The 25,731-nt window shown below is 35.9% G+C and overlaps 1 protein-coding gene across 17 annotated transcripts in view; it reads left to right on the top strand.

The window, feature by feature from the left end:
* MPDZ (multiple PDZ domain crumbs cell polarity complex component) overlaps window positions 1–25,731 on the top strand; it is a 105,177-nt gene that overhangs the window by 60,418 nt on the left and 19,028 nt on the right. For 8 of the 17 annotated variants that reach the window (XM_087886254.1, XM_087886252.1, XM_087886248.1 and 5 more), the window contains 16 exons: window positions 4,575–4,752; window positions 6,966–7,076; window positions 8,207–8,290; window positions 11,664–11,765; window positions 13,973–14,135; window positions 14,585–14,781; window positions 16,868–16,959; window positions 17,269–17,359; window positions 17,558–17,638; window positions 18,109–18,201; window positions 18,280–18,354; window positions 19,068–19,254; window positions 21,114–21,259; window positions 22,278–22,361; window positions 23,303–23,496; window positions 24,553–24,700. In XM_087886254.1, coding sequence (XP_087742380.1) covers window positions 4,575–4,752; window positions 6,966–7,076; window positions 8,207–8,290; window positions 11,664–11,765; window positions 13,973–14,135; window positions 14,585–14,781; window positions 16,868–16,959; window positions 17,269–17,359; window positions 17,558–17,638; window positions 18,109–18,201; window positions 18,280–18,354; window positions 19,068–19,254; window positions 21,114–21,259; window positions 22,278–22,361; window positions 23,303–23,496; window positions 24,553–24,700 — 2,026 coding nt within the window. The remainder of the gene's footprint in view (window positions 1–4,574; window positions 4,753–6,965; window positions 7,077–8,206; window positions 8,291–11,663; window positions 11,766–13,972; window positions 14,136–14,584; window positions 14,782–16,867; window positions 16,960–17,268; window positions 17,360–17,557; window positions 17,639–18,108; window positions 18,202–18,279; window positions 18,355–19,067; window positions 19,255–21,113; window positions 21,260–22,277; window positions 22,362–23,302; window positions 23,497–24,552; window positions 24,701–25,731) is intronic. The other 9 variants (XM_087886259.1, XM_087886258.1, XM_087886257.1 and 6 more) reach the window with 3 other exon arrangements.

Raw genomic sequence — 25,731 nt, 5'->3', positions numbered from 1 at the left:
TTAGTGCATTTATGCATGCCCCCTCTACTAACCACTTAAATGTGAAATAAGGTCCATGGAAGTCAATTTGTGACTGAAACTGTGAAAATTTGTAGCTGAGACAACTGACTCAGGTAGAGCATTCCAGACTTTGACAACTCTATTACAGAAATCATATTTTTTACAATCAAGTTTAGAATGATTTACATTGCGTTTAAAGCGGTTGTTCGCGCGCGTATTATTGAGATTAAAACAGAAAAAGTCATTTACAGGTAAAGCATTATTACATCTATGCAATACCTAGGTCTGACAGCAAGTGATTATCCTCGGTTATCCAAACCGAGAATTTCTAGCCTAGTAGCATAGGGAATTCTATTGTGTACAGAAGAGTGCAAGACTTTTCTAGTGAAATACTTCTGAACCCGCTCGATTGTACTGATGTCAGATATTTGGTGGGGATTCCAAACAGTTGAACAATACTCTTAAGATTGGTCTAGCATAAGTTAGCAATATAATGTTTCCAGAAAAAAAGCTTCGCAAAATTAAATTTACAACTCTTAATGCTTTTTTAGCAACACAGTTACCATGAACTTTGGAGCATAGGTTGTCAGAGATAAGTATACCTAGGTCCTTGTCAAAGTAAGGGTCATCTGCTAGATCATTGCCACCTAACTTATACTTGACATTCTGATTACGTTTACCAATATGTAAGAAAGAGCATTTACTAATTGAAATTTGAAGTTGCCAAATGGACAACCATTCAGACACGTAGTCAAGATCACTTTGCAAAACAACAGAATTATCTGTAGTATTGAATAATTTTACGTCATCGGCAAAAAGGACGCAATTGCTTTTAAGTTGATCCCATAAATCATTGATATAGAGCAAGAAAAACATGGGACCTAAAATGCTGCCTTGCAGAATACCACTGTTAACTGATGCAGGATTAGACAGCGAGTTCCCTATTTTGACTTTCTGCAGTCTATTAGACAGGAAAGCAGCAATCCACTTGTGCAAAGGTCCAGAAATGCCGTAAGAGTTTAATTTCAACAGCAGTTTATCATGTACTACTGTATCAAAAGCCTTACAAAAATCTATGTAAATTGCTTCTACAGCTTTACCTTGATCAAGACATGTAGTCAAGATGTTTTTACAGTGCAAAAGTTGTAAATTACAGGATGAGTTTTCCTAAAGCCAAACTGTTTGTCGGATTGTGGTCATAAGTCGAGGATTACTTGTACTCCATTTGCTATTTAGACTTAGTGAATTCAGTGGTATTCATTTTAGAAAGCTTTGGGGAAAAAAAGATGTGCTGCTGAGATTTTCTGTCTTTGAGTTCCCATTTCAGGTACTGTACTAATGGAATTAGGAAAAAAAAGGCTATATACCCATTGACTGTAGCTCTTGAACTTAAAGCAGTAGTTATGAGCCAAAAAGGAGGAGACCACATAGGAGACAAAATGGTGTTAAGGTGTCTCTCATCATATAATCATATTTACATTCATATAATTTCTCATTGTTCACATACAAAATTATCTCTAAGAGGTTTCACATCAATCTCAAGCTTATACAATAGTATTTGCTTATTTGTTTGTGTTAGTTTATTAGATTTTTACTTCATTTCCTAGACGGAAATTCTTTCTCCTCCACTTCTCCACTGCATAGCCCCCTGCTTATCTAAAATTGTGCTGTGAGCTAGTGATTGACTCACTAAATTTCCCTGGTTGATGGTGGATTTGAACCAGAGAATGCCCACCAATAAATACATAGATCTAAAAATATAGTGTAAAAAATGGTTATCTTGGCCACATGGTGGCACTGGCCCATGTGGGTTGGGATTAAAGGTTGAGGAGATTTATATTTCTTTCTTAGTTTTTTTTTTTTTTTACTAAAGTCTCAAAATTTCTGATAATAAATGCAGCAATATTTCTGTTGTTGTTATAAGAATTTTCCATTAAAAAAAATATTACTTGCATAGTTCAACAAACATAACAAAAGGAACAATTTCTACTCTTACTAATTTCACTTTTTGAAAAACAGTATCATTCACCATTCCCTGGAGCAGAGGTAGAGAAAACATAGAAACAGAGCAAGAATTAAAAGAAACGTCAGCCTGTCAAATGTGACACAGTGATAGAGGAAAATTTTACCATTATGTGTATAATCAATTAATAGTTCTTTTAGTTATTTATTTTTACAGGTATACATACTTTTCTATAATTAGGAGTACATTTCTTCTTAAATATACACTATACACTAAAAGGAGTATTAATTGATCAGATATAAAATGTGATCTTTGCTTCAGCAAAAAGAAGAAATACAAGTGGTTCCTATGTACTGTAATTCAGGTTGTCCTCACCTTAACGCTCATTTAATGACCAAAGTTACCATGGCACTGAAAAAAGTGACTGATGACCCTTTTTCATATGACCCTTGCAGCATCCCCATGGTCACATGATCAAAATTTGAATGCTTGGCAATCGGCATGTATTTATGACAGTTACATTGTCCCAGGTTCATGTGATCACCTTTTTGTTTTGTCACTTTCTGACAAGAAAAATCAGCAGGGAAGCCAGATTTACTTTAACAACTGCAGTGATTCCTTAATATTTGTAAACAATTGACCTCTGGGGGCACATGTCATAAATATGAGTCAGTTGCCAAGTATCTGAATTTTGATCTTGTGATCCTGGGGATGCTGCAACCAGTGGTGGGTTGGTCCCAGTTCGCACCGGTTCGCAAGAACCGGTAGTAAAAATTTGTAGTAGTTCCGAGAACCGGTAATAACATTGGCTGGCCACGTCCCCGAACCGGTCGCCGGCCCAGTCGCCGCTTGCTTACCCCACCCACCTCATCAGAGGCTTTTTTTTTTTTTTTACTTTTAAAAGCATTTTTTCTACAACCTCTTTGGCTGAAAAAATGCTTTTAAAAGAAAAAAAAAAGCCTCTGATGATCCCGCGGCTCAGCTGGGATCGTCAGAGGCTTTTCAAAGCATTGTTTTCTACAACCTCTTCAGCCGAAGTGGTGGTAAAAAAAAATGCTTTGAAAAGCCTCTGACGATCCCAGCTGAGTTGCCTGATCGGCAGAGGCTTTTCAAAGCATTTTTTTCTGCAACCTCTTAAGGTTGTGGAAAAAATGCTTTTAAAAGTAAAAAAAAAAAGTTGGCCACGCCCACCCAGTCACATTACTTCCCATCAAGATATGCCCACAAAATAAGCCACGCCCACAGAACCGGTAGTAAAAAATTTTAGAACCCACCCCTGGCTGCAACAGTTGTAAGTGTGAAAAATTGTCATAAGTCACTTTTTCCATTTCCATTGTAACCTCGAATGGTCAATAAATGAACTGTTGTAAGTTGAGGACTACCTATAGTAGTTTGATTTGAAACGCCTTTTCTAGCTCAATGTGTGTTCATTAGTTCCCCAAATCATAAACATTGGTTTTGCCTTATTTGCACTTGTGAAGGCTCACATAGTTTTGGACAGGAATCACCATGGCAATATTTTTAAAGACCATGAAAGACAGGCCCTTCTGTTATTTTGTTGTCCTAATTTTGTAAAGCCCGCACAAACCGATAGCAATGGGATTTATGAATGACGTCAAAATTGTGAGTTTGAGGAGACCCTTTTGCGGAAAGAACTTCAGAATGTAACTTTGAGCAATGAAGTTGACCCGAGAACCTAGTTGAGAAGCTGTCGGTGTATTCTCCTCTCTCCTCCTCATTCTATTAGCAATGATCCTTACAAGCATTACTAATAGAATCTTATATATAGTAAAGGTTGCTGAATGGAATATATAGTGTTAAAAAACATAGTGTTAAAGCAGGGGTGACAAACTTGCGGCCTGCGGGCTGGATGCGTTACGTGCTGCCCCCGTCCAGTTTAGCGAAGGGCAAAAAAGTCCCGATACATCACGTGACACTGCCATAACGACGCAAGTTTGACACCTCTGTGTTAGAGAGTCAATTTGTTCTAGTGAACAAGGCCAAAAACTAGAACTATGGGTTCTAGTTTTGCTTTAGGCATGAAAACTGACCACTTGACCGTAGCCTAGTCGCTCTTTCACAGTCCAGCTTACTGTTATTGTTAGGGATTAACAAGTAACAGGGTTATTGTTGTATGGAAAATAGCAGAAGGAAGAAATATTAGGCATATTTGTCACCTTGAATGATTTTATAAAAATAAATTTTATTTTATTTATTTATTTATTAAGAAATTTATTTGCTGTCCATCTTGTTCAAATGACTCTGGGTGGTTTACAGCAGAAAAACATTAAAATCATCAGATGTAAAACAACAAAGCAGGTAAAATAAAATCATTAACACAAGATAGAGAAGGAGGGCGCCAGATACATGGGGGTGGGGGAGGGAAGGCGGGATTAACTTTCAATTAGTCAACCACAATAATAAAGGCAGGATGAAAATAAATTAAATAAATAAAAATAATGAAATAAAATATCTCACGAACAAGCCCTACAGCATGTTGCTGTTTAAATTTTAAGCACCTAGGTTTAACCATATTTAGTAAAAACCTTTTTTTCTGGCTAAATTGCATTTCAGTCAATGCAATTTATTTTTTGGTTATTTGTCATTGTAGGGTTGAGCTCTGGAGAGAGCCTAGCAAGTCTCTGGGAATCAGCATTGTTGGTGGAAGAGGTATGGGAAGTCGTCTGAACAATGGTGAAGTTATGAGAGGAATCTTCATCAAACACATCCTTGAAGACAGCCCTGCTGGCAAAAATGGAACCTTAAAAACAGGAGATAGAATTGTGGAGGTATTATGTTGGTTTCCATTTTTAAAATGAGCTTAGAACGGGTGGGGAACTATGGTCCCTTTATGACGTGTGGACTTCAACTCCCAGAATTCCTGAGTCAGCCATGTAGGCTGACCATAAAAGGACCATAGTTCCCCATCTCTGCCTTAGAATGTAACAATGTTTTTGCAAGAATCTTGACTCCTAAAAGTAAATGAAAAAATATGGCATAGCCGACTGGCTTATAATGTACTTGAATAAGAGGTTTTCGTTTGATCAACTCTGTATTTCCACATAAATAAATAAATAAAAAATAACTAACTAACTAACTAACTAACTAACTAACTAACTAACTAACTAACTAACTAACAACACCAGGACTCAAACTGAGGAAAAAATAATATGAGAGCATTTTAATTTTTCAGGACATTTGATCACAAATGTGAAGGTGCCTCTTTTACAACAACAAAACTACTCTAGCTGTATAGAGCAGGAGACTGCTGAACTTAACATATACCAGAAGGCTTCAGGCCTTTTCAGAAGGCCTTCACAAACACAATGGTTTTTGACATTACAATTACTAATTGATGAGGTACTTGAAATGTGACTCATATATAACCTGCATCTGCATAACCACCCTTTTTTCTTTCATCACCTTTTTTAAATCCCACAATAATTGAATCACCCATGTATCAGGTGGACTGAGATACAGGTCATGACAGTTTATATCTTTTATTAAAAATTGGTAGTCTGAAAAGATGCTCAATAAAGGAGCAGTTTGCAGTTCATATTTGAAATGAGGGGTCCTTGGTGTTATCTGAGGTTGGTACCCCGTTCCTTAGTAACACTGATGATACTACTGAGTTTGGGTAGTGAGACATCTGCAGGAAAACAACCAAGCCTGAAAAGATACTACCAGTGTCCTTCTGATTTTTGGCTACTGTATGCTAACATGGTTCTCCTTCTACAATACTAACAATATAACCTCATTATCTTCAGATATCAGAACAGATTTTGAACACTTGTCTTGCAGAACTTCACAGTTGAAAGGCTCTTTTCAGAAAACAGGAGGTTAGAAGGTAGCATTTTGAAGCTGTACGGAATAAATAAATTTCCCTAAATTATTTTATAGTTTTTAAAACAATTTTATTGGGACCTGCCCTTAGTTGTCTGAAAAATGGGTGGCCATATACCATATTGTTTGGAGTATAAGACACCCTCTCCCCCCCAAAAGAGGGTGCAAATTTGGGTGTGATTTATATACCGAATGTAGCCCCGCCCACCTGCCGGCCCCCACCCTTTTGGAATTTTTGGAGGCTGCAAACGCAGCTTCTCAAACGGAGAACCTCTCAAGCAGATTTTTTTTTTCTTATTTTCCTCCCCCAAACATAAAGTGCAATTTATACTCCGAAGTGTCTTATACTCTGAAAAATAATGGTAAATGTTTAAAATAAATTAATAAAAAATAAATACACTGTATACCACCATCTCATTTTTAAAAATAGCCAATGTTATTTTATTAGAAATGTGCTTACAATAGTGAAACAGATAAACACAATCTTGATTGGAAAGGATGAATTATTTATCATTCACTTCCAAAGCTGCTATAGCGATTATGACCATTGCCGTGTATTTTGACTCTGAAACATTTATTAAGAGACAAATGCACAAATATTAGTAATATGGATTTATTATACAAAATGATGTATAGAATCCATTGAGGTTTTTTTTTTTTTTTAAAAAAAAAAATCCCTTCATATTCCTCTAGCTTACTACATTTTACACAATCCTTGTTATATATGTAATGTTGTAGATTTATGCCAGGTTTATGCCAAAGACTTGACAGTCTTGAATTTAAGATGATCTTAGATTCCAAACAAAAATTAAAATTGTTATGTTTGACAGCCAGTGAAATCAGAGTCTAATTTAAGCTCCATATCTGAACCACTAAAGATATAAATTAAATTCCCAGATATAAAACAATGTTAAATGATAACTTACAATAATAACTTCCACTCTCATAGTATATCCTGAAAATTGCAACCTGTGGTGTTCATGCATAATAATATGATCTTGCTAAATAATGAAATGCTGCAAAGGAGGGACTGAAACTTTTGAAAGGACCGGCTACAGATTTTTGTTTGCTTACATAAAACAGAGAAATAGGTATAATTTTTAGGAGTTTTTCCATCATTTTTAGCTATGTGTATTAAACTTAGGCCTTACATTTTCAGGTGGATGGAATAAATCTCAGAGATGCAAGCCATGAGCAAGCGGTGGAAGCCATTCGAAGAGCAGGCAACCCAGTAGTCTTCACGGTACAGAGCATTATAAGCAAACCAAGGGTAAGCATATGAAGAGAGGGGGAAAAAAGATATGTAGAACCATAAGTATGCATCCAAAGTTAAGCATTTATTCCAAATTGTGTTAATTTGGAGTAGAACTGAGGCTTCACTTTCTAAATCTTACATCATCTATAAAACTAAGAGCAGAATTAGTTGAGGTTGCAATTAGTCCAGTGGTGAAATTCAAATTTTTTTACTATCGGTTCTGTGGCATGGCTTGGTGGGCGTGGTGTGGCTTGGTGGGCGTGGCTTGGTGGGCGTGGCAGGGGAAGGATACTGCAAAATCTCCATTCTCACCCCACTCCAGGGGAAAGGATATTACAAAATCTCCATTCCCACCCCACTCTGGAGCCAGCCAGAGGTGGTATTTGCCGGTTCTCCGAACTACTCAAAATTTCCGCTACTGGTTCTCCAGAACCTGTCAGAACCTGCTGGATTTCACCCCTGAATTAGTCCTTGGTTTTGTGGTGAAAAATCTGTGTAGAAATCTGTGTAGATTGGAAACAGGAAATGGCACGTCAGAGGCTATCTCGTTTAATCATGCAGAAAATTGATAAAATATTTACATGCTATAAAACGGGTGTTTAATTCTAGAAGTTGAAGTCCACAAGTCTTAAAATGGCCAAGGTTGGACACCTCTGCTATCAATGATAGAGTAAAGCTTTGAGGATTTTTCAATACTGCGTTGCTCTGGAGATCATAATATTAAATAATGCAGCTGAGATCCAGATATATAGCATATCTGTACATATCCCATCTTGATTTCCCACCTGTTAGCCATGCCTGCCAGAAAGAAATTGTGATCTGTGCAGAGGCTAAGAAATCCACACGAGGCTATATATTTGAAAGATGAATTAGTTGCCCAAATATTGCCTTCTTTTTCCTTACCATTTTCCCTGTACTTTTCATTTTGCTCTTAAGCATAAATCAGGAGAGAAAGTCTGCAGTGCAGAATCACTAAATAGCCCTCCATAAAAGGATATGGCTTTCAGCCACTTTGCACAGTCATTTTAATATTGTTGCTTGCATCACTTGAAACTATACTTCCTGTATATATATATATATATATTTTTTTTTTTGTAACTCGCATGTTTGATTTACTGGCTCTTTTCATAACTCTTGTTTCCCAGCCAATATCTCTTTATGGCTCTTTAGCATCCTCTGCTCCTGGTGGGCAGAAATTTAATAATCCATTTTACCATCAGTCATCACAGGTAAATAGCATGGGTAGTCCTGTTGAATGTTGGTGATTTGTATGCAGAACTAATGGAAGCTTGTGAATTTGCTGTGGCATGGGAAAATACATTTGCCTGCTGAATGTTGGTGATGTAAAAACAGTGTCTTTAATTTGTGCTCTTTATATGAAACCCTAATACCTTCTAAGGGGATTTCCAATGTTTAGTTATGAGCAATCAACCAGAAAGCTAGCTGTATTTTCTTCTGGTAGTCTTTTAATGCTGCTTCATGAAATAAAAAACAAAATAAAATAAGGTAACTTCATAGGCATAGATGGCTTATTTGTCCATTGGAGAGAGTTAAAGCATTGCTTTATGGAGATGAATGTTTTCTGTTGATCAACAAATTTTAGCAATTAATAATTCTTATTTTGCTTATACACAATAAAAGGAGTCTATTTTGTTACATATGGTTATGCATTAAAGGTATAATTTACCAAAGATGCTCAAGCTGTTATATGAAGGTTCAGGGCTATTGTAGTAACAGGAATTATCTTATTGTTTGTGTTGGACCCATCTGCCTGTGAAATTTGAACTAGCATTGTTAGTGAAAGGAGTTACATAAATGTTTATGGGAGCTTTCTTCTTATTTCAAATATAGATAAGTTCTATATTTGATAGAGCTTTGTAAATAAGGAATGATTAATGCCTGTCTGCATGTATGTCTCTTGTAATCCTGTCATTCAGTGTTTACTGCCTTCAGTATGTGCTTTTAATGCTTCCACTGAAATGTGGCATGTTTAAGGTGTCTTGAAATGATTCAAGTTAGGGATTTCTCTTTTTAAAAATACGTATTGTTCAATTCTCTGAAGAAAGTGATAATCTGGTTTATTTCCTGAAATTTGTTTATACGCAAGGCTAAAATCTTCTGAAGTGAAGCAGAAGTCTTTCTTTAAAGCCTAGATGAAGATCACAGAGAGGGACGTTTCATGCAATAATGCGTATTTGCAGAGTTCAAAGTTATGTGGTATCATTGTGCAAGAGCACAATAAAACAATCAAAGGAAAAAGTACTTGGGAAAAAGAAACCATGAAAATCAAGAGTACCATTTTCGAGAAAGAAATAATTATTCAGGAAAAAAACCTATGTGGTGTGTTCATCACTTTAGTTTTAATGAAAATAATCTAGAGAATATATATTCTTAATTATAATCACAACACATATATGTGATTTTCATATACAAATATTCTCACAACAGAGCGGAGCTAAATTTTGATAGTCCCAAAAAAGTGGTCTGAGGACTTACTGCTACTTTTTTCTTAATATCCATATAAGCAATATCAAGTAATGCTGTCTGCCTTTTTCTATATAAGTGTAGCTAAACTTTTTTCCCTCTGTTCATTTTAATCTAGGTTTTTTTTCATTTCTGTATTAAATTCAATCTTAACATATTTTTTTTAAAAAATGTAATTTATTTATTTCTTAGAGTATATCCACCTTTTGTTCAGAAGCTCAAGGTAGTGTATATTATGTTTCACTTTCTCATAGTGCCAATAGCCTATTCAAATGCAGCATGATCAACTTCTTTCTTCTTGGGAGTATAAAAAGATTAAGGAAGAGTGAGAGGTTGTTGGCCAATGTCCCTGCCTTTTTTCCCCTGTTTAAATATAATAACAGTTCTGGCCTGTTATCTGAAAGCTGACCTCCTCCTAGAGAGTAGTGCCTTGAAAATAAAGGGAAATATTTTATCTCAGTGTTTTGAGATAAAGTGGACTAATTTTCTCAGAGACCTTTGCTGTATCATCATCATCATCATTTTAGCCATTGTCTGTCTACTGCAGGTTGAAGGCCTCTATCGCGTATTTCCAACCAATACGGTCCTGAGCTTTCTTTTGCCAATTGGGCCCGCAATGCTTGCTGATGCCATCAATCCATCTTGTTTTTGGTCTCTTTGGCTTTTTATCAAGTGGGATCCATTCTGTGACTGCCTTGGTCCACCTGCTATCAGTTCTTCTTGCTATGTGACCAGCCCATATTCATTTCAATTTAATTCACTTTTGTTTGTTCTCTAATCCATGTGCAGGTCTTTCTATCTTGTCTCTTTGCTGTATATCAGTAGCAAGATACTTCTTATAAAAAGTTTCTTTTTGGAACTTTTTAGTTGTTCAGTTTAGCATCATAAAGAGTAAGTATTACTGAATCTGTTTAAGAGGCTGAGGGCTCAACACTCTCACCAGATATATAGCAGATAAGGTTTCTCAAGATAAATGCCAGCTGTGAGGCAACTGGAACCTTACCGATTGAATTGCTGTTCGCTATCTTCTCTTAAAAACAGTGCTCCAAACATAGTAAGAAATTGCCCTAAAAGTACAATGTAAGAATAAACAATAATCTTAAAAGACAAAAATCTGCAGAAGTTTAGTTCAGCTTTTTTTTCAAAAAAAAGGAGGCAAATAAAATGTCTGTGTTCCTATATTTTAAAGCTATAAATACATTATTTGCTGAAAAATACAGAGTCAAAGAATCAGCTCTCGTTCTAGCCTTGTTGGGTTTACTTTCTTCATCTCTCTGTTACCATAGTATGCAGTCTTTATCACTAGTGAAGAAATGTGCTAAAATTCTTTTAATGTATCAATTTTGGTCCTCATTTTAATAAGTCAGGGCAGAACAAATAACAAATTTGTATTTACCTAGATAGATAAATCCAAGGACTTTCCCACATCCTGGATGGTATAATCACCTTAAACAAAAGGGGAGCATTTTTGTTTTATTAGGAAAGTTTCAGGATAAAATACTTTACTTATTCATAAAGCTTAAAAAAATGAATAATAGTATTAAAATATTATCATTTAGAAGAAATCCCTATTTCTGTGTAGTACTTGCAAGTATAATCACTGTTTCACATATAGGTAGTCCTCGACTTACATTCATTTAGTGATTATTCAAAATTAGGATGACATTGCAAAAGTACCCTACGACTGTTTTTCACGCTTATGCCTGTTGCAGCGTCCCTGGGGTCACATGATCAAAAATTTGGGCACTTTGCAACTGGCATTTATTTATGATGGTTGCAGTGTCCCTGGGTCATCTGATTATCTTTTGAGACCTTCTGACGAGCAAAGTCAATGAGGAAGCCAGATTCATTTAACAACTGTGTTGTTATTAATTTAATTTTTAACTGCAGCCATTCACTTAACATCTGTGGCAAGAATGGTTGTAAAATCGGGCAAAATTCACTTAACAGCGGTCTTGCTTAGCAAGAGAAATGTTGGGTTCAATTTTGGTTGTAAGTCAAGGACTATATGTAAGCTACCATTTGCTGTTGGGCAAATGCTGATCGTGCATGTGTGAATGTGCCCTATTATATGTGTCTTTTGATTAGCAAGTTCCTTTCTTTTTTTATTTTTTATAGAATTTCCCAATGCCTTATCTGCAGTCCAATCCTTTCACTAAGCCTCCTGCCTTCAGCAGCACTAACCCTTTTGTTGATCCTCTGCAGTTCAACACTAACAAGGTTGGATTATGCCCATGTGTTTGTGATGGACTTGGTGAATATTTATGTGTTTATCTTTTTTCCCCTTCCTTTCCTAGACCCTCATTTAATAATATTAATAATGTTTCATAAGCCAGTGGTTTGCTGAAAGTGAATATTCTCCATATTGAATTATGGCCATCATGCTCATATCCCTCTCATCCCGTTCCATTGAAATTATGACATGGAGGTAGGAGAAACTTTTGATAGTGCCTGATCTATGAAAGTATGATGGTAGGTCTTTTAACAAGCTAGAATTTTAAGAGTAACTTTCAGACATGATTTAAGTTTACTTAAAGGAGAAACTTAATGCTGAGTTAATTGGCAAAATGAATGGGAATCCTGTTACTTTTGAACACTGGACTTTTGAACAAAAGTTTCTAATGAGCCTTGGTGGCGCAGCAGACTAAAGCACTGTTAAGTAACACCAGCTGCCTGCAATTACTGCAAGTTCAAATCTCACCAGGCTCAAGGTTGACTCAGCCTTCTATCCTTTCGAGGTAGGTAAAATGAGGACCCGGTTTGTGGGGGCAATAAGCTGACTTTGTATAAAAAAGAACACCGCTTGGGGGATGGCGAAAGCCCTACTAAGCAGGTATATACAAAAGTATGAAGGCTATTGCTTAATGCATTGTAAGCCGCCCTGAGACTCCGGAAAAGGGCAGCATATAAATCGAACCAATAAATAATACTTTGAATTTTGGACAAAAACATTGATAGAAATATTTTGTCCCTTCCACAAATCCTATTATGCTTGTAAAAAGTTAATCTAGCAAATATTGAGTACAGTTAGTTAATGTTACCATCTTATTCTCATGTATCTGGAGGCTATTGTTACAGCAACTGCAAACAGATGTTTGTTGAATTGATTGTAAGTGAATTGTTTGTTCAGTTAGAAATAGAAAGTTCTGTTTATACTAGACTGATTTGATGTAGTGCTTAAGGCACCAGGCTTGGAACCAGGAGGCTCTGAGTTCTAGTCCTACCTTAACCATTAAAATAACTGGGTGACTTTGAGCCAGCCAATCACCTTATTGGGGTAGACCAGAGGTGTGTGTGTGTGTGTGTGTGTGTGTGTGTGTGTGTGTGTGTATGTGTGTGTGTATACATTCCTGCATTCCCATCCTTTACTTTGTTCCTATGACAATTTCAAAGGCATCATCTTTTCTTTCTAAATGCTGTTTTAGTGTGAGCATAAATAATGTTCATATCATACCGCAAAGAATTCAGGCATTCCCATGACTAAATTTATATGTGATAATGTTAATTGTAGAAAGGCATCAATGTCTTTTTTAAGACATCACCCTCTTTCTCAGCACAGTTTTACAATTTCAGATATTTTATTTCCGGTTCACTTCTTAAGGCCTTTCCACATATTTTCCTAAGGGCATGGAAATCAATTTCCAAAATAAGTTCTGCAAAGGCATATTTTTAGTGTGTTATTTATTTAAAATTTTCACGAGTATCACTTCCAATAGTGTACACAATTGAAGAATGCTGTGTATGTGAATTCAGCTAATGTGTCACATCCATTTTGGCCTTCTTTCGTGCAATCATTCAGTCAATTTATATAGCCACTCATCTCACATCAGTGACTCTGAGCAGCTCACAAAATTAAAAACCACAGCAAAATACAATAAAATATAAATAACCATAAAACCAAATTAAAAACCATCAACATGAACAGAAAACATTTTTTTCCATTTGTGAAAACAAATTAAAAAATGCTCCCTGCTGATTTGATTTTTCCACAGTAGTATAGTATGCTATTCATAATAGCATCTCTCCATCTATCATGAGATTTCCAAGAACTCTTGATCTAGGCTAATGCAATGTCTGTATCAGATTTCACCCCCATTTATTATTTCAGAGACAATTTTTGATATAAAATGATGCACAATCAAGAACATAATTATCTTTTGAGGATTCATTCATATTCCTTAACATGTTCCTGTTTGTCCAGTTTTGGAACTGACATGCAAAGATTTAGTGGTATGTAGGCTGAACAGGCGTTCATCTTCACCGAATTTGATTTGCAGTTTCTGTCTTGTTTGCTTTTTTATTCTACTGTTGCTGTGTATTTTAACTTTAAAGTCCTGGGTTTTTCTTTTTCATCATCCCATGCATTTTGATTGGCCATAATTCCTCTCTGTCTCCTCAAACACTGTATTTTGCCTTACTCCCCACAGGCATCCAGTCAGTCAGATTCAGAGCCAGAAAAAAAATCATCCTGTAATCTGCCCTTGCCTCCTCCTTCAGTATTTCCAGCAATGAGCAATGAAATTGTGCTGCAGTCCTCTAACAATCACCTGGAAGATTTGGATAAGGAGGATGAGTTTGGATACAGCTGGAGTAAGTTACCTCCTTATCTGCAGTGTGATGTTTTCAATAGTTTTTCTTTGACATGCTTGAGTAGAATTTGTGGTCAAAACTAACAGCTTTGTTGTTTCCTTGTGCTGTAAGCATTCGATCTGGACCATAAGGCTTTAATATAATTGTGTTTCATGTGTAACGCAGGAATGATTGTGATTGTTATTAAAAATTATTCTTAAAAGTAGCATATAAATAGAGAAAGTGTCTTTATAATGAAGAAAGTAATGATGGATAGATTCTCACTTTCCTGTTTTTTAAAAAAATGAAGTGGCTGGGGGGCATACCTTTTTCTAACTTTGGCAAGTGAATAGAAACATAAATTCATTCTTGAATTGTTTTTGTAATGTTGAGTTGAGGTTAGGACTATTGAATTCCAAAGTTTTGGAATCGATTTTGACTCTGCCACCCATTTGAATCTTTACACTTAGGGAAAATCAGTCACCAGTATGGGAATCTGTCAGGAGATCTGCACGTGATAGAACTGGAGAAAGGGAAGACTGGATTAGGACTCAGCCTAGCTGGGAACAAAGACAGATCCAAGATGAGTGTCTTTGTAGTGGGCATTGATCCAAATGGAGCAGCTGGAAGAGATGGCAGGCTGCAGATTGGAGACGAGTTACTGGAAGTAAGTGTCTAATAGACTTAAATGAAATATACTGACTTTAAGGACAGAAGAGCAATTAATTCAAAACAATTAATTGGCATAAAATGTAGGGTTTAATTAAAACAACATTATTTTCATCAGTATGTCCCTTCATTACATAAATTGTACGTTCAAATCAGTTTTGACATTTGGCAGCTACATAACTAGTCCTTTTTCCTTATGTCCTTTTTATGGAAGTGGTTTGCCTTAGAGAGAGTGATTGACTCAAGTCATCCAGCTGGCTTTGAGCCTCAGGCAGGTCTAGAATTAAAGTTGTAGACTATAAAATGTCACTTACAGATTGCAAATTATAGCATACAAAGACTGGTTTTTATTGTTGTTGTGATGGTGGGGTGGTATTTGGGGTTAAGCTACTCTGCAAATGTCCTTCTTGACGTTGAACTTCGTGTGCTAAATGCAAAGATTGTAGCTTTGGCTTGCTTCTTGAGCATTAATAGAGACAGGACCCTTTTGTTCCCTTGTTTATCCTCTAGAATGGTGTTCTCCGAGAAATTTGTATAGCTGTTAAAAGTGGTTAAAATAGCAATAGCACTTAGATTTATATACTGTCCCATAGTGCTTTACAGTGCTCTCTGGGCGGTTTACAGTGTCAACATATTGTCCCCCAACAATCTGGATCTTCGACCTTGGAAGGATGGAAGGCTGAGTCAACCTTGAGCCCTATCAGGATCAAACTCCAGGCTGTAGGCATAGTTGGTCTGCAATACTGCATTCTAACTATCGCACCACCAAACATGACTTTTCCTATGAATGAAGGCAAATATGCATATTCCAGGATAATGTTATAGGACCCAATCTGGGTCAGTCACTGGGATCAGAGGTTTAGTCTTTTGAGCTTTCGGACTCATGCTGGAGCCCATCGGTGGTGGGATTCAGCCAGTTCGCACCACTTCGGGAGAACCAGTTGTTAACTTTCTGAGCAGTTTGGAAAACTGGTTGTTGGAAGAAATCATTAGGGCAGAGAACCCGTTGTTAAATTACCTGAATCCCACCACTGGAGCCCATCTTAGGAAACTTCTCTCTACCAGCTTTTCTTCCCCAGACATGGTAGTTGGTAAACCTCTTCCAGGATTTTGCTATTGAGCTGTTCGTTTTTTTCTTCCAGATAGGTTTTGTCTCTTCTGCTTTGGTTATTTGTTTGTTATTGCAAGTTGTCCAGAATCATCATATAAGGTGGCCTTATAATTCCTTCCTTCCTTCCTTCCTTCCTTCCTTCCTTCCTTCCTTCCTTCCTTCCTTCCTTCCTCCCTCCCTCCCTCCCTCCCTCCCTCCCTCCCTCCCTCCCTGGTCAAAAAGGTAAAAGAAAATAGAATACAGCAGCCAGGAGGGCATGAAAATAATCTTTGTGGGTCGAAATATTTCATGTATATCAACAAATTATACCTTGGACATTGATGATGTGTAGAATGGTATCTTAAAAAAAAAATCTTAAAACAACAGGCAGGAGGATATTTCAAAACCAACCTCCATAACAGACTTTGTAAAGAAAAGAAATTGCTTTTTTCTATTTGTGGTGCCAGAAGCAGTTCTATCAACAGAACTTCGGAATACTAAGTTTGCTATTAACTTAAAGATGATTAATCTTGGAAATTTAAATAAAATATTCAGATATTCTTGTACACCTATAAATTAGTCTGCAAATTGTTTTGCCATTATTTGTATTTATCAGTCTGCTTCTCCATGCCTTTGTTTTCATTTGGCAAAAAAATAAGTTATGAATCATTAGTGAAAATTAATGATGGTGTTCTCAATGTCAGTCAAACCACTGCAATCAAGCAAAGGGCATTTTCCAATCCAAGAGAGAGGCCAGTACAAACCAACAGCTGTTACAATTTTGAAAACAGGGAAAATAATAATAAATATTGCAGGATTAGTATCTACAGTGGAATGGCTGAAGAAAAATATTAATAAGTTAACAATTATAATTAGTCAACAGTTTATTACACTGAATCAATTATAACAATAATCAGCTTTGCATGTGAAAGAATTGATTTGGGAAGAAATAATGAAATGTGTATTCTTGTCTGTTTGTGCCATGCTGATCCAGATAAATGGACAAGTCCTGTATGGAAAAACACATCAGAATGCATCTTCAATCATCAAATGTGCGCCTTCTAAAGTAAAAATAATCTTTATCCGGTAAGAAACATTTAATATTTTAATCTTTTAATCTTTTCTCAGTTCATCTTTCAGATAACGGGAAGGGCATCAAAGCATTGCTAAGGGTTTTCTTGAATTATATACCTGCTTTCAGAATTGCAGGTATTAACTTTAGAGTCCCTCTGGACTGAGAGGTAGAGATCAATCAGCTAAATCAGTAAATAAATAAACAATGTAGTTTTTTTTTAAAAAAACAACAAAAGTATTATTTAGATATTAAAAGTTTAAACAAAACATCCTCCAACACCAGTTCTATAGAATTAAAATGGTGTGCTTTTTGTATGATAGAAACAAAGATGCTGTCCATCAGATGGCTATTTCTCCTGGTAAATCACTGGTATCAGCATCTTCGTCTTCAGGGATGGTTCAGCATGAAGAGGTACAATGCATATTAAATTAATTAAATAAATCTTAATTTAGTGATTGAAAAAATTGCGACTTACAATGTTTTCCATTGAAAATAATCAAAAGGCAGACCCAGTTTTCATTTAGAAGTAACTTCATATTCTTAGTGAATTTAAATGTGGTTCTTTTATAGCTATTGTGAATATATTTTTAACATATTTATTTTGTTTAGGGGGAAGTGAACATTTCAAGCTCTAATTTACCAATAGATCTGACTTTATATAAGAATGTTCAAAATGTGGAATTACCTAAGGTAATATGTGTATTTATGTTCTGTTCGTATCTCTAGTCCTAAATGAATTTCTGGCTGTAAATTTCTTTTATTCTGATGCAGAAGGTACAAATGAGATAAATCACCTCACATTTTATTTATGTATTTATTTACACACACAGATACCTAGATATGAGCAAGCAAGCACGAAAACATTGTTTGATGTGCTTAAATTTTGTAAATGCTTTTTAAGTTTCTGAGAAATGTAAAACCTGAAGTGTGGCTTAGATTTTTTTTTTTTTTTAATTTGATTTATATGCCGCCCTTCTCCGGAGACTCAGGGCGGTTTACAGTGCGCTAAGCAATATATACAGATTATATCTGTATATCAGTTTGAAAATTTTAACTTAAACTCTATTTGTGTAGAATTTGCAAAGATAGAATTCCTAAAGTATCATTTTACCATTGGTTAAACTCTTCAATAATGGTAGTTGCTCTTTGTGATTCTTTAGGATCAAGGTGGCATAGGTATTGCTATTGGTGAAGAAGATACACTTAATGGTGTAGTTATTCAGAACTTAACAGATCATGGTGCAGCAGGAAAGGTAAACTTAACACTAAAGATGATAAAAATGTACATTTCCTCCTCCTTGACCTATGTTAACATATTTATTTTATTTCAGGATGGCCGAATTAAGGTTGGAGATCAAATTCTAGCAGTGGATGATGAAGTTGTGGTGGGCTATCCTATAGAAAAGGTAATTGAGCAATGACTACCCTAGGCAGTTTTTAAAGATTTGTTTGTCATAAGCTAAAATGCTTGATTATTTATTTTATTTTTATTTATTAAATTTGTAGGCTGCCAATCTTATCACAGGGTAACTCTGGGCAGCTTATGTGTTAAAAAGGATAAATACACAAAAACAGGCATTTACAAAACATGCATATAAAATAAAATACTGTAAAATATAAATTATCAACTCTAACTAAAGATGGGAAGAGGCGATAGGATGAGCAGTGGGCATGTGGGATGTAGATATTTCTATGGAATTAGATTTATAGCACTGTTCCATTTTTAAAACTCATTTTCTATCTCACATCTCATTGAAGACACCTGTCCAAGAGAACATATCAAACAATCAGATAATTGTTGATCAGGATGAGAATAATTAATATTTAATGAAATTTAAAGTATCTCCTTTCATGAACGAATGAGTTGTTTGTTTGTACTATATGTATACATATTAAATTTTTTAGCTGATATATTGGCAATCATCTCTTGGCAGGGAAAAAAACATGTTATAGAAATGGCCATTCAGTCAAATATTTGTTCAAACACATAGAATTTGCTTTCCTCTTAACAACTTAGCTATAATAATTCTTCTGAATATTATACAGCCATATGTTTGTTTGTTACATGGTAATTTGTCTTGTTCAATATTTCTTATTATCTGTTCATTATTTCAACAAGTTTATCAGTTTGCTGAAAACATCAAAGCCCAATGTAAAACTCACTATTAGTTCAGTGGAACCGGAAGGTCTGGCAGTTTCCCAGCCACTGTTGTCAACTTACAGCACCACTTTGAGCGAGGGAACCGATATCCAGCTAGTACCAATTGTTCCATCATCTGAGTCACCAGAACCAGAGTTAATTAAAAGTAAGAATTTTCATTTACTCCATGTTAAAAAAAAATCCAGTGCACTGTGTTCATATCAATATACATGTATGCCAGGGGTGGGTTCTAAATTTTTTTACTACCGGTTCTGTGGGAGTGGCTTATTTTGTGGGTGTGGCTTGGAGGTCATGTGACTAGGTGGGCGTGGCTAGCTGGTCAGAGTCATTTCTGGAAGGTCCTCGCACTTGCGACCAAGTCCTCGCACTTACGACCAAGTCCTCGCACTTACGACCCGACTCATTTGTTTGCTTTTAACACTGATCAGCTGTAGGACGGCCCTTTGAAGCCCTGCGGCAAGAGTTTAAACAGTTTTTTTCCCTCTAGTCATCAGCTGGGACTCAGGAGGCAGCAATAGATTGGGGGTGGGACCAAATAAAAGGTAAGAATAACGTGGGTGGGGAGGTGGGGGGGTAGGAGAACCGGTTTGGTGAGGTCATATCGTCACCGCGACTGGCTCGGCCGAACCGGACTGAACTGGGAGGAACCCACCACTGATGTATGCACATAAACATCTACCCATTATTGAATCAGCCATTAGCCTACACGTCATTGATTTGTTACCTCAAATGTCCTCCATTGTAAGATTTAAGCAAATTATATAGAAATCAATATGTTCTTTTCGGCCAATGTATTGTGTTTTAATTTTCTTCCCCTTTCTTCTTTTTTGGCCTTTTTGGTTCAGGTAATCTTCAACTCGTGGCCACAATTGGCCCCAAAATTTCTGTTGCTAAGCTAAGTGAATTCACATCTATTAAGTGAATCACTGCAGTTGTTAAGTAACATGGTTGTTTAGTGAAACTGGCTTTCTCATTGACTTTAATTTAGTTTAGTTTAGTTTATTATATTTGTATACCGCCCTTCTCCCGAGGGACTCAGGGCAGTGAACAGCCATGGTAAAAACAATGTACAACAAAAATTAAAAGCTTATTAAAATAATTCAATTATTCGGCCAAATTTAAAACATCCAACTAAGATCATTTTAAAACCCCTATCAAAACCCAATTTAAAAAACCTTTATCCTGTCAGTCCAGCTTGCTGGAATAATAGGGTCTTCAGAGCGCAACGGAAGGCATGGAGGTCGGGGATCCTTCGTATGTCCGGGGGCAGTTCATTCCATAGGGCCGGGACCCCCACAGAGAAGGCTCTCCCCCTGGGGATCGCCAGCCTACACTGTTTGGCTGACGGCACCCTGAGGAGGCCCTCTCTGTGGGAGCGTATTGGTCGGTGGGAGGCAATTTGTGCTTATCAGAAGGTCGCAAAAGGTGATCACATGACCCCCGACACTGCAAGTGTCATCAATATGAGTCAGTTGCCAAATGTCTGAATTTGGATCATGTGATCATGGAGATGTTGCACTGGTCATAAGAATGAAAAACGGTCATAAGTCACTTTTTTTCAATGTTGTAACTTTGAATAATCACTAAACAAACTGTTGTAAGTTGAGAACTATCTTTATAATTAACCAACTGTTAAGTAGAAATATTTGTATGATTATTAAATGTATTCAACTGTAAGACCAATGGATTTGTCCCATGGTCAACCGTTGCTCTGTAATGGTATGAGATATATTATTATATTACTGACTGCTATAATACGGCAGAAATGTATCTCAAAGATGGTTTTCATTTAAAATCAAAATTTTATTGAGGAAGTGTATACCTTGCAATTGTTGATGTTCTGATATATCCTAATTCCACCGAGGACATATATCCATTGAGTTAATATGTTATGCGGTAGCTACTCTCAACATGGCTTGTAAAGTGGTACTCTTGATGTAAAACAACAAACAAGGTATCTTAGAATCATAGATTATAACCAGCTCTTCTAATTTGTGTTTTTAGATGCAAGCAGGCCTTCAACTCCAGCTATGTTAGCTTCTGACCCAGCCACTTGTCCAATAATCCCAGGTTATGAAACAACAATCAGTATCTCCAAGGGACGTACTGGTCTAGGGTTGAGCATTGTGGGAGGAGCTGACACATTACTGGTGGGTAAAAATTATTTCTATAATCTTTATACAATCTCTGTTAACATTTTTAACACAAAAAATAATGTCCCGTTGAATGTAATGGCACTTATTCTCAGATATGTGGATGTAAGATTATAACATGAGACCTATATAAAGTGACTTGAATAAATGAATTTAAATTCAAGGTATATTATTGGAAGTAAATTTAAATCCATAACTTCATAAAGCACTAATACCTTAAAAAATGGCACACCTCTGTTACATTTCATTCCTATTCATTCCTAGTTCTTATTAAATATTTATATATTTTTGAATTCATAATTTACTAAAGTTTTCAAAGTGTTAGATTTTTTCCCCTTCTTTTTATCATATTTCAACACTTTCCTGTTAACGTTTCTTATTTTTTAGGTATAATTATTGCTATAATGTTATGTAAAATGTTCAGGTTTGTAGTATTCATTAAAAGGTACATAATTACGATCTCAAGGGGCCCCTGTGGTCTAACGGTTAAGACACTGAACTTGTTCACCAGAAAGTTGGCTGTTTGAAATTCAAGCACCATGTGACAGGGTAAGCTCCTATTACTTGCCCCAGCTCCTGCCAACCTAGCAATTCGAAAGCATGCAAATGCAAGTAGGTAAATAGGTACCACTTTAGTGGGAAGGTAACACTGTTCTGCGTCCTTTAACGTATAATCATGCTGCCCACATGATCATGGAAGCATTTTCGGACATCACTGGTTCCCTCGACTAGGAAACAGAAATTAACACTCTCCCATAGAGTTGGACACGACTGAGGAAACCTATCCCTTTTTTAAAATTAAGATCTTATTTCTCTGCCTCCCCCCCCCCCCGTTCTTAGTGCATTTCCATCTTTAGTTTCTAATAATACACTATAGCATCAGAAACTTATTTAAAAATACATTTGCATAGAGACTTCTGATTCTTAATGTGTGTATGTGTTTTCCTACATTCAAACTCTTTTCTTTACCTTAACATAGTTGCAATACATGGTAAAGAATCTTTCAAATCTACAGGGAGCAATTATTATCCACGAAGTATATGAAGAAGGAGCAGCATCCAAAGATGGAAGACTCTGGGCTGGTGATCAAATCTTAGAGGTACAGTATTAAACATTATTTTATTTATAATGCAATTATACAACCTACTGAATCCTTCCGTGTAGGAAATAGAAATGACAGGGAGATGCGTATTCAGTATGCAAAAACAGACTCTGAAGTAATTTCTAAAATGCGTGGTACATTTGCTGATAAAGAGAAAAGAAAAGAGAAAAAGAAGACCAAATCCTTGGAACAGGCTGCAAATGCTGCCAAAAAGCCAAATCAGGGAGCAAATCAAAATTCAGCAAATGCTCAAGCAAATGCTTCACAGAATCAACAGGTGCCTGATAATCCACCAAACCATATACTTTTCCTCAACAACCTACCAGAAGAGACAAATGAAATGATGTTATCAATGCTATTTAATCAGTTCCTTGGTTTTAAAGAAGTGCGCCTAGTTCCTGGTAGACATGACATTTCATTTGTGGAATTTGAAAATGAAGGACAGGCTGGAGCTGCTCGGGATGCCCTCCAAGGATTTAAAATTACCCCATCACATGCAATGAAAATTACGTATGCCAAAAAGTGATGGCAGTGAACTCACATTTTTTGAAAGAACTTGTTTGCGTGCTTTTTTTCATGTGCCATGGGTTTTTTTAGGGCAGGGGTGAATAAATTAAAGGATGGTTCCTTAATTTTAAGGAAACTATGTTATATAAAACTTTTGGGATTTCATCTAGTCGGCATGTTCGCATTTCTAAACATGTTCAAGGAATGCTAACATTTCAGCTGACCACTGTTAGATTTTGTTGATGTACATAAATTGGCTTAAGATATTGTGATCTTCAGATCCTTACAAGTTGCTTAATAAGAAATAAAACTGTTTCTTAAGAGTTCAAAAAAAAAAAAAAATATGACAGGGAGAAAAAGGCCGTTGTGGAGATCTATGTTATTTTTGTAGTCAGCGAATGTATTCCGCTTTCATCTTCTATTCATTTTAGGTGAATGGTATTGACCTAAGGAATGCAACGCACGATGAAGCTATAAATGTTCTCAGACAGACACCACAGAAAGTCCGTCTGACTGTTTACAGGGATGAAGCCCAATATAAAGAAGAAGACATGTATGATGTTTTGAGTATTGAATTACAAAAGAAACCAGGCAAAGGACTTGGATTAAGTATTGTTGGAAAAAGGTAAGTACAGAGAGGGACTTCTGAAACTCACACTGAATATAATTTTTGCCAGAAACAAGGTTCTAAGAAAAGGCAACCCAACCAAATAGTTGGGTTTTAATTTCAGTATATTCTTGGATTCTTGCTTAATTCTTAGTTATCTTCTGTATAAAAATATATATTTTCAGGTCAACCCAATAAACCAGCTTATTAGGGGATTTATTTGTTAGGAGAGCATACAAACCAGAACATATGTGTTATTATGTGCAGGAAACAAACACACTGTAGCTTAAAGGTTGTCAAACTATTCTGGTTGGGTCATAGACTAAGAGAATCGATACCCAGAATATTTGGATTGTTCTAGGTTTTGTTCAAGAAAAAAAATCAAAAGACTTTTGGGTGAGTAAGTCAAGGCTGTTGTACCTTATAGCACTCTCCCTATCTCTTCTGCATATCCTATGCACCAGCATGGCCTCCTTGTCTATCCATCGCTAGTCTTGAATTTAAGGTGTGGCATATCCTACAAGCCAATCCGCCCTCTTCGCCAATTGGAAGATTACAGGATTTTTTTCCTCTACTAGCGCTAAATACAGTTGTGTCTCCCTAAGCCAAACTCTTGTGTTTGTGGTAGTAGAAAGAGATCTGTATGGGTTTTAAAAGACATTTCTTATTTAGTGCCTCTGATGTAATCCTGGCTCTCAAATTTCTGAGGCTTTTTTACCGAACAAATTTATGATACATTTGTAATAATGGGTTTTTATAAAATGAGATATTATAAATGTATAAAATATGTAGCAATATCTGTCACAAATTTATAAAAGGCTAAAATTAATATTAAATAAAGCAGATTATTAATATTTTATTGTATTTCATATGATTATAAACCTTTTACGAATGTTCTAAAGAATGATTAAAACAGTGAATTAGAGTGTATGTTTACAAATAATAGAGATTAAGAATTAAATTTATACAGTTCTGCACTGTTTATAGATCAACTCAGACATATTATAGGACGGTATAGAAGAGTCCAAATAAATAACTAAATAAAACAAACACACATGAATATTACATTTGTAGAAATGACACTGGAGTGTTTGTGTCGGACATTGTCAAAGGAGGTTTAGCAGATCTGGATGGAAGGTTAATGCAAGGAGACCAGATACTAATGGTGAATGATGAAGATGTTCGAAATGCTAACCAGGAGACAGTGGCGGCCTTATTAAAGGTACATTAGATTTGAGATAAAATGATATTACATTAATTCAGAATCTGATCCAGACCCTCTTTGGTTGAAATCCCAACTGTTGCTCATCCTTGATTTGATTTGGGTATAATTATTTTGATAAAATCAGATAAATGTATTGGGATTGCAAACCTTTTTTAATATACTCCTCATTTAATGACTACCTCAATTAGCAGCCTTTAATCATAATCATAAACACTAATAAAAAAATTCATTTTCCAATCAATGTGCACTTTTACGACCAAATTTAACACTCTTGACAACAATGCATGCCGATGTGAGTAACGATGGTGTAGCTGCATGAGAGAATTTTATTTGAATGAGATAGCAACGGCCAGTGATCTTAGCAGCATCTCTTGCTCTCTCTCACTTTCTGTCTGTCTCAGTCACATGTTCACTTAGTGACCATTTCACTTAACAATCTGGTTGCTGGAATAGAACTCAGTCACTGAACAAAGAATGGGTTCATTTTTGTTATTTTTTAATGAGTGACAGTAATCCTACTATATGTGTTTCCCAGTATAAATCAGATGAAGGGACTGAACTGAGCAGTTAGTTTAGAAATCTTTTTACTGTACTCATCACTATTAAAATTATACATGATATTTTGTTTAGATTTAACTTAACTGCAATACCAGTTGAAAAAACAGGCTACTATTTAAATGACTTCTTCAGTTGTGGCTTGTTCATAAAAGAACACAGGAAGCTTGAGTGTTCAGTGGTCAAAATGAAAAATAAGTCAGATGTTAGAGGTTAAATTTCATTAACGGTGCTAAGAGAAGAGATAATATAATTTTTTGTTAGAGTCACAACGGAGTTGAAAAAATTGATGCTGGATTTTAAAATTAGATTTTGAGCTGATTCCTTCCTTGATGGGCAGTCAAACAGTTTATTCTTAATGCATATTGTCATTGCAGTGGGTTTTTTTGATAAGTCTACTTAGATGGTTTGTTAAGAATATCTCTCATTCTAAGTATAGGTAGTCTTTGACTTACTAAACATTCATTATTTGA

Source organism: Pantherophis guttatus, chromosome 2 (genome assembly GCF_059756535.1).
Source record: "Pantherophis guttatus breed Tessera chromosome 2, ASM5975653v1, whole genome shotgun sequence".
NCBI classification, from domain to species: domain Eukaryota; kingdom Metazoa; phylum Chordata; class Lepidosauria; order Squamata; family Colubridae; genus Pantherophis; species Pantherophis guttatus.
The sequence above is the reverse complement of the archived record's forward strand: the minus strand, read 5'-3'. Positions and strand labels throughout refer to the sequence as shown.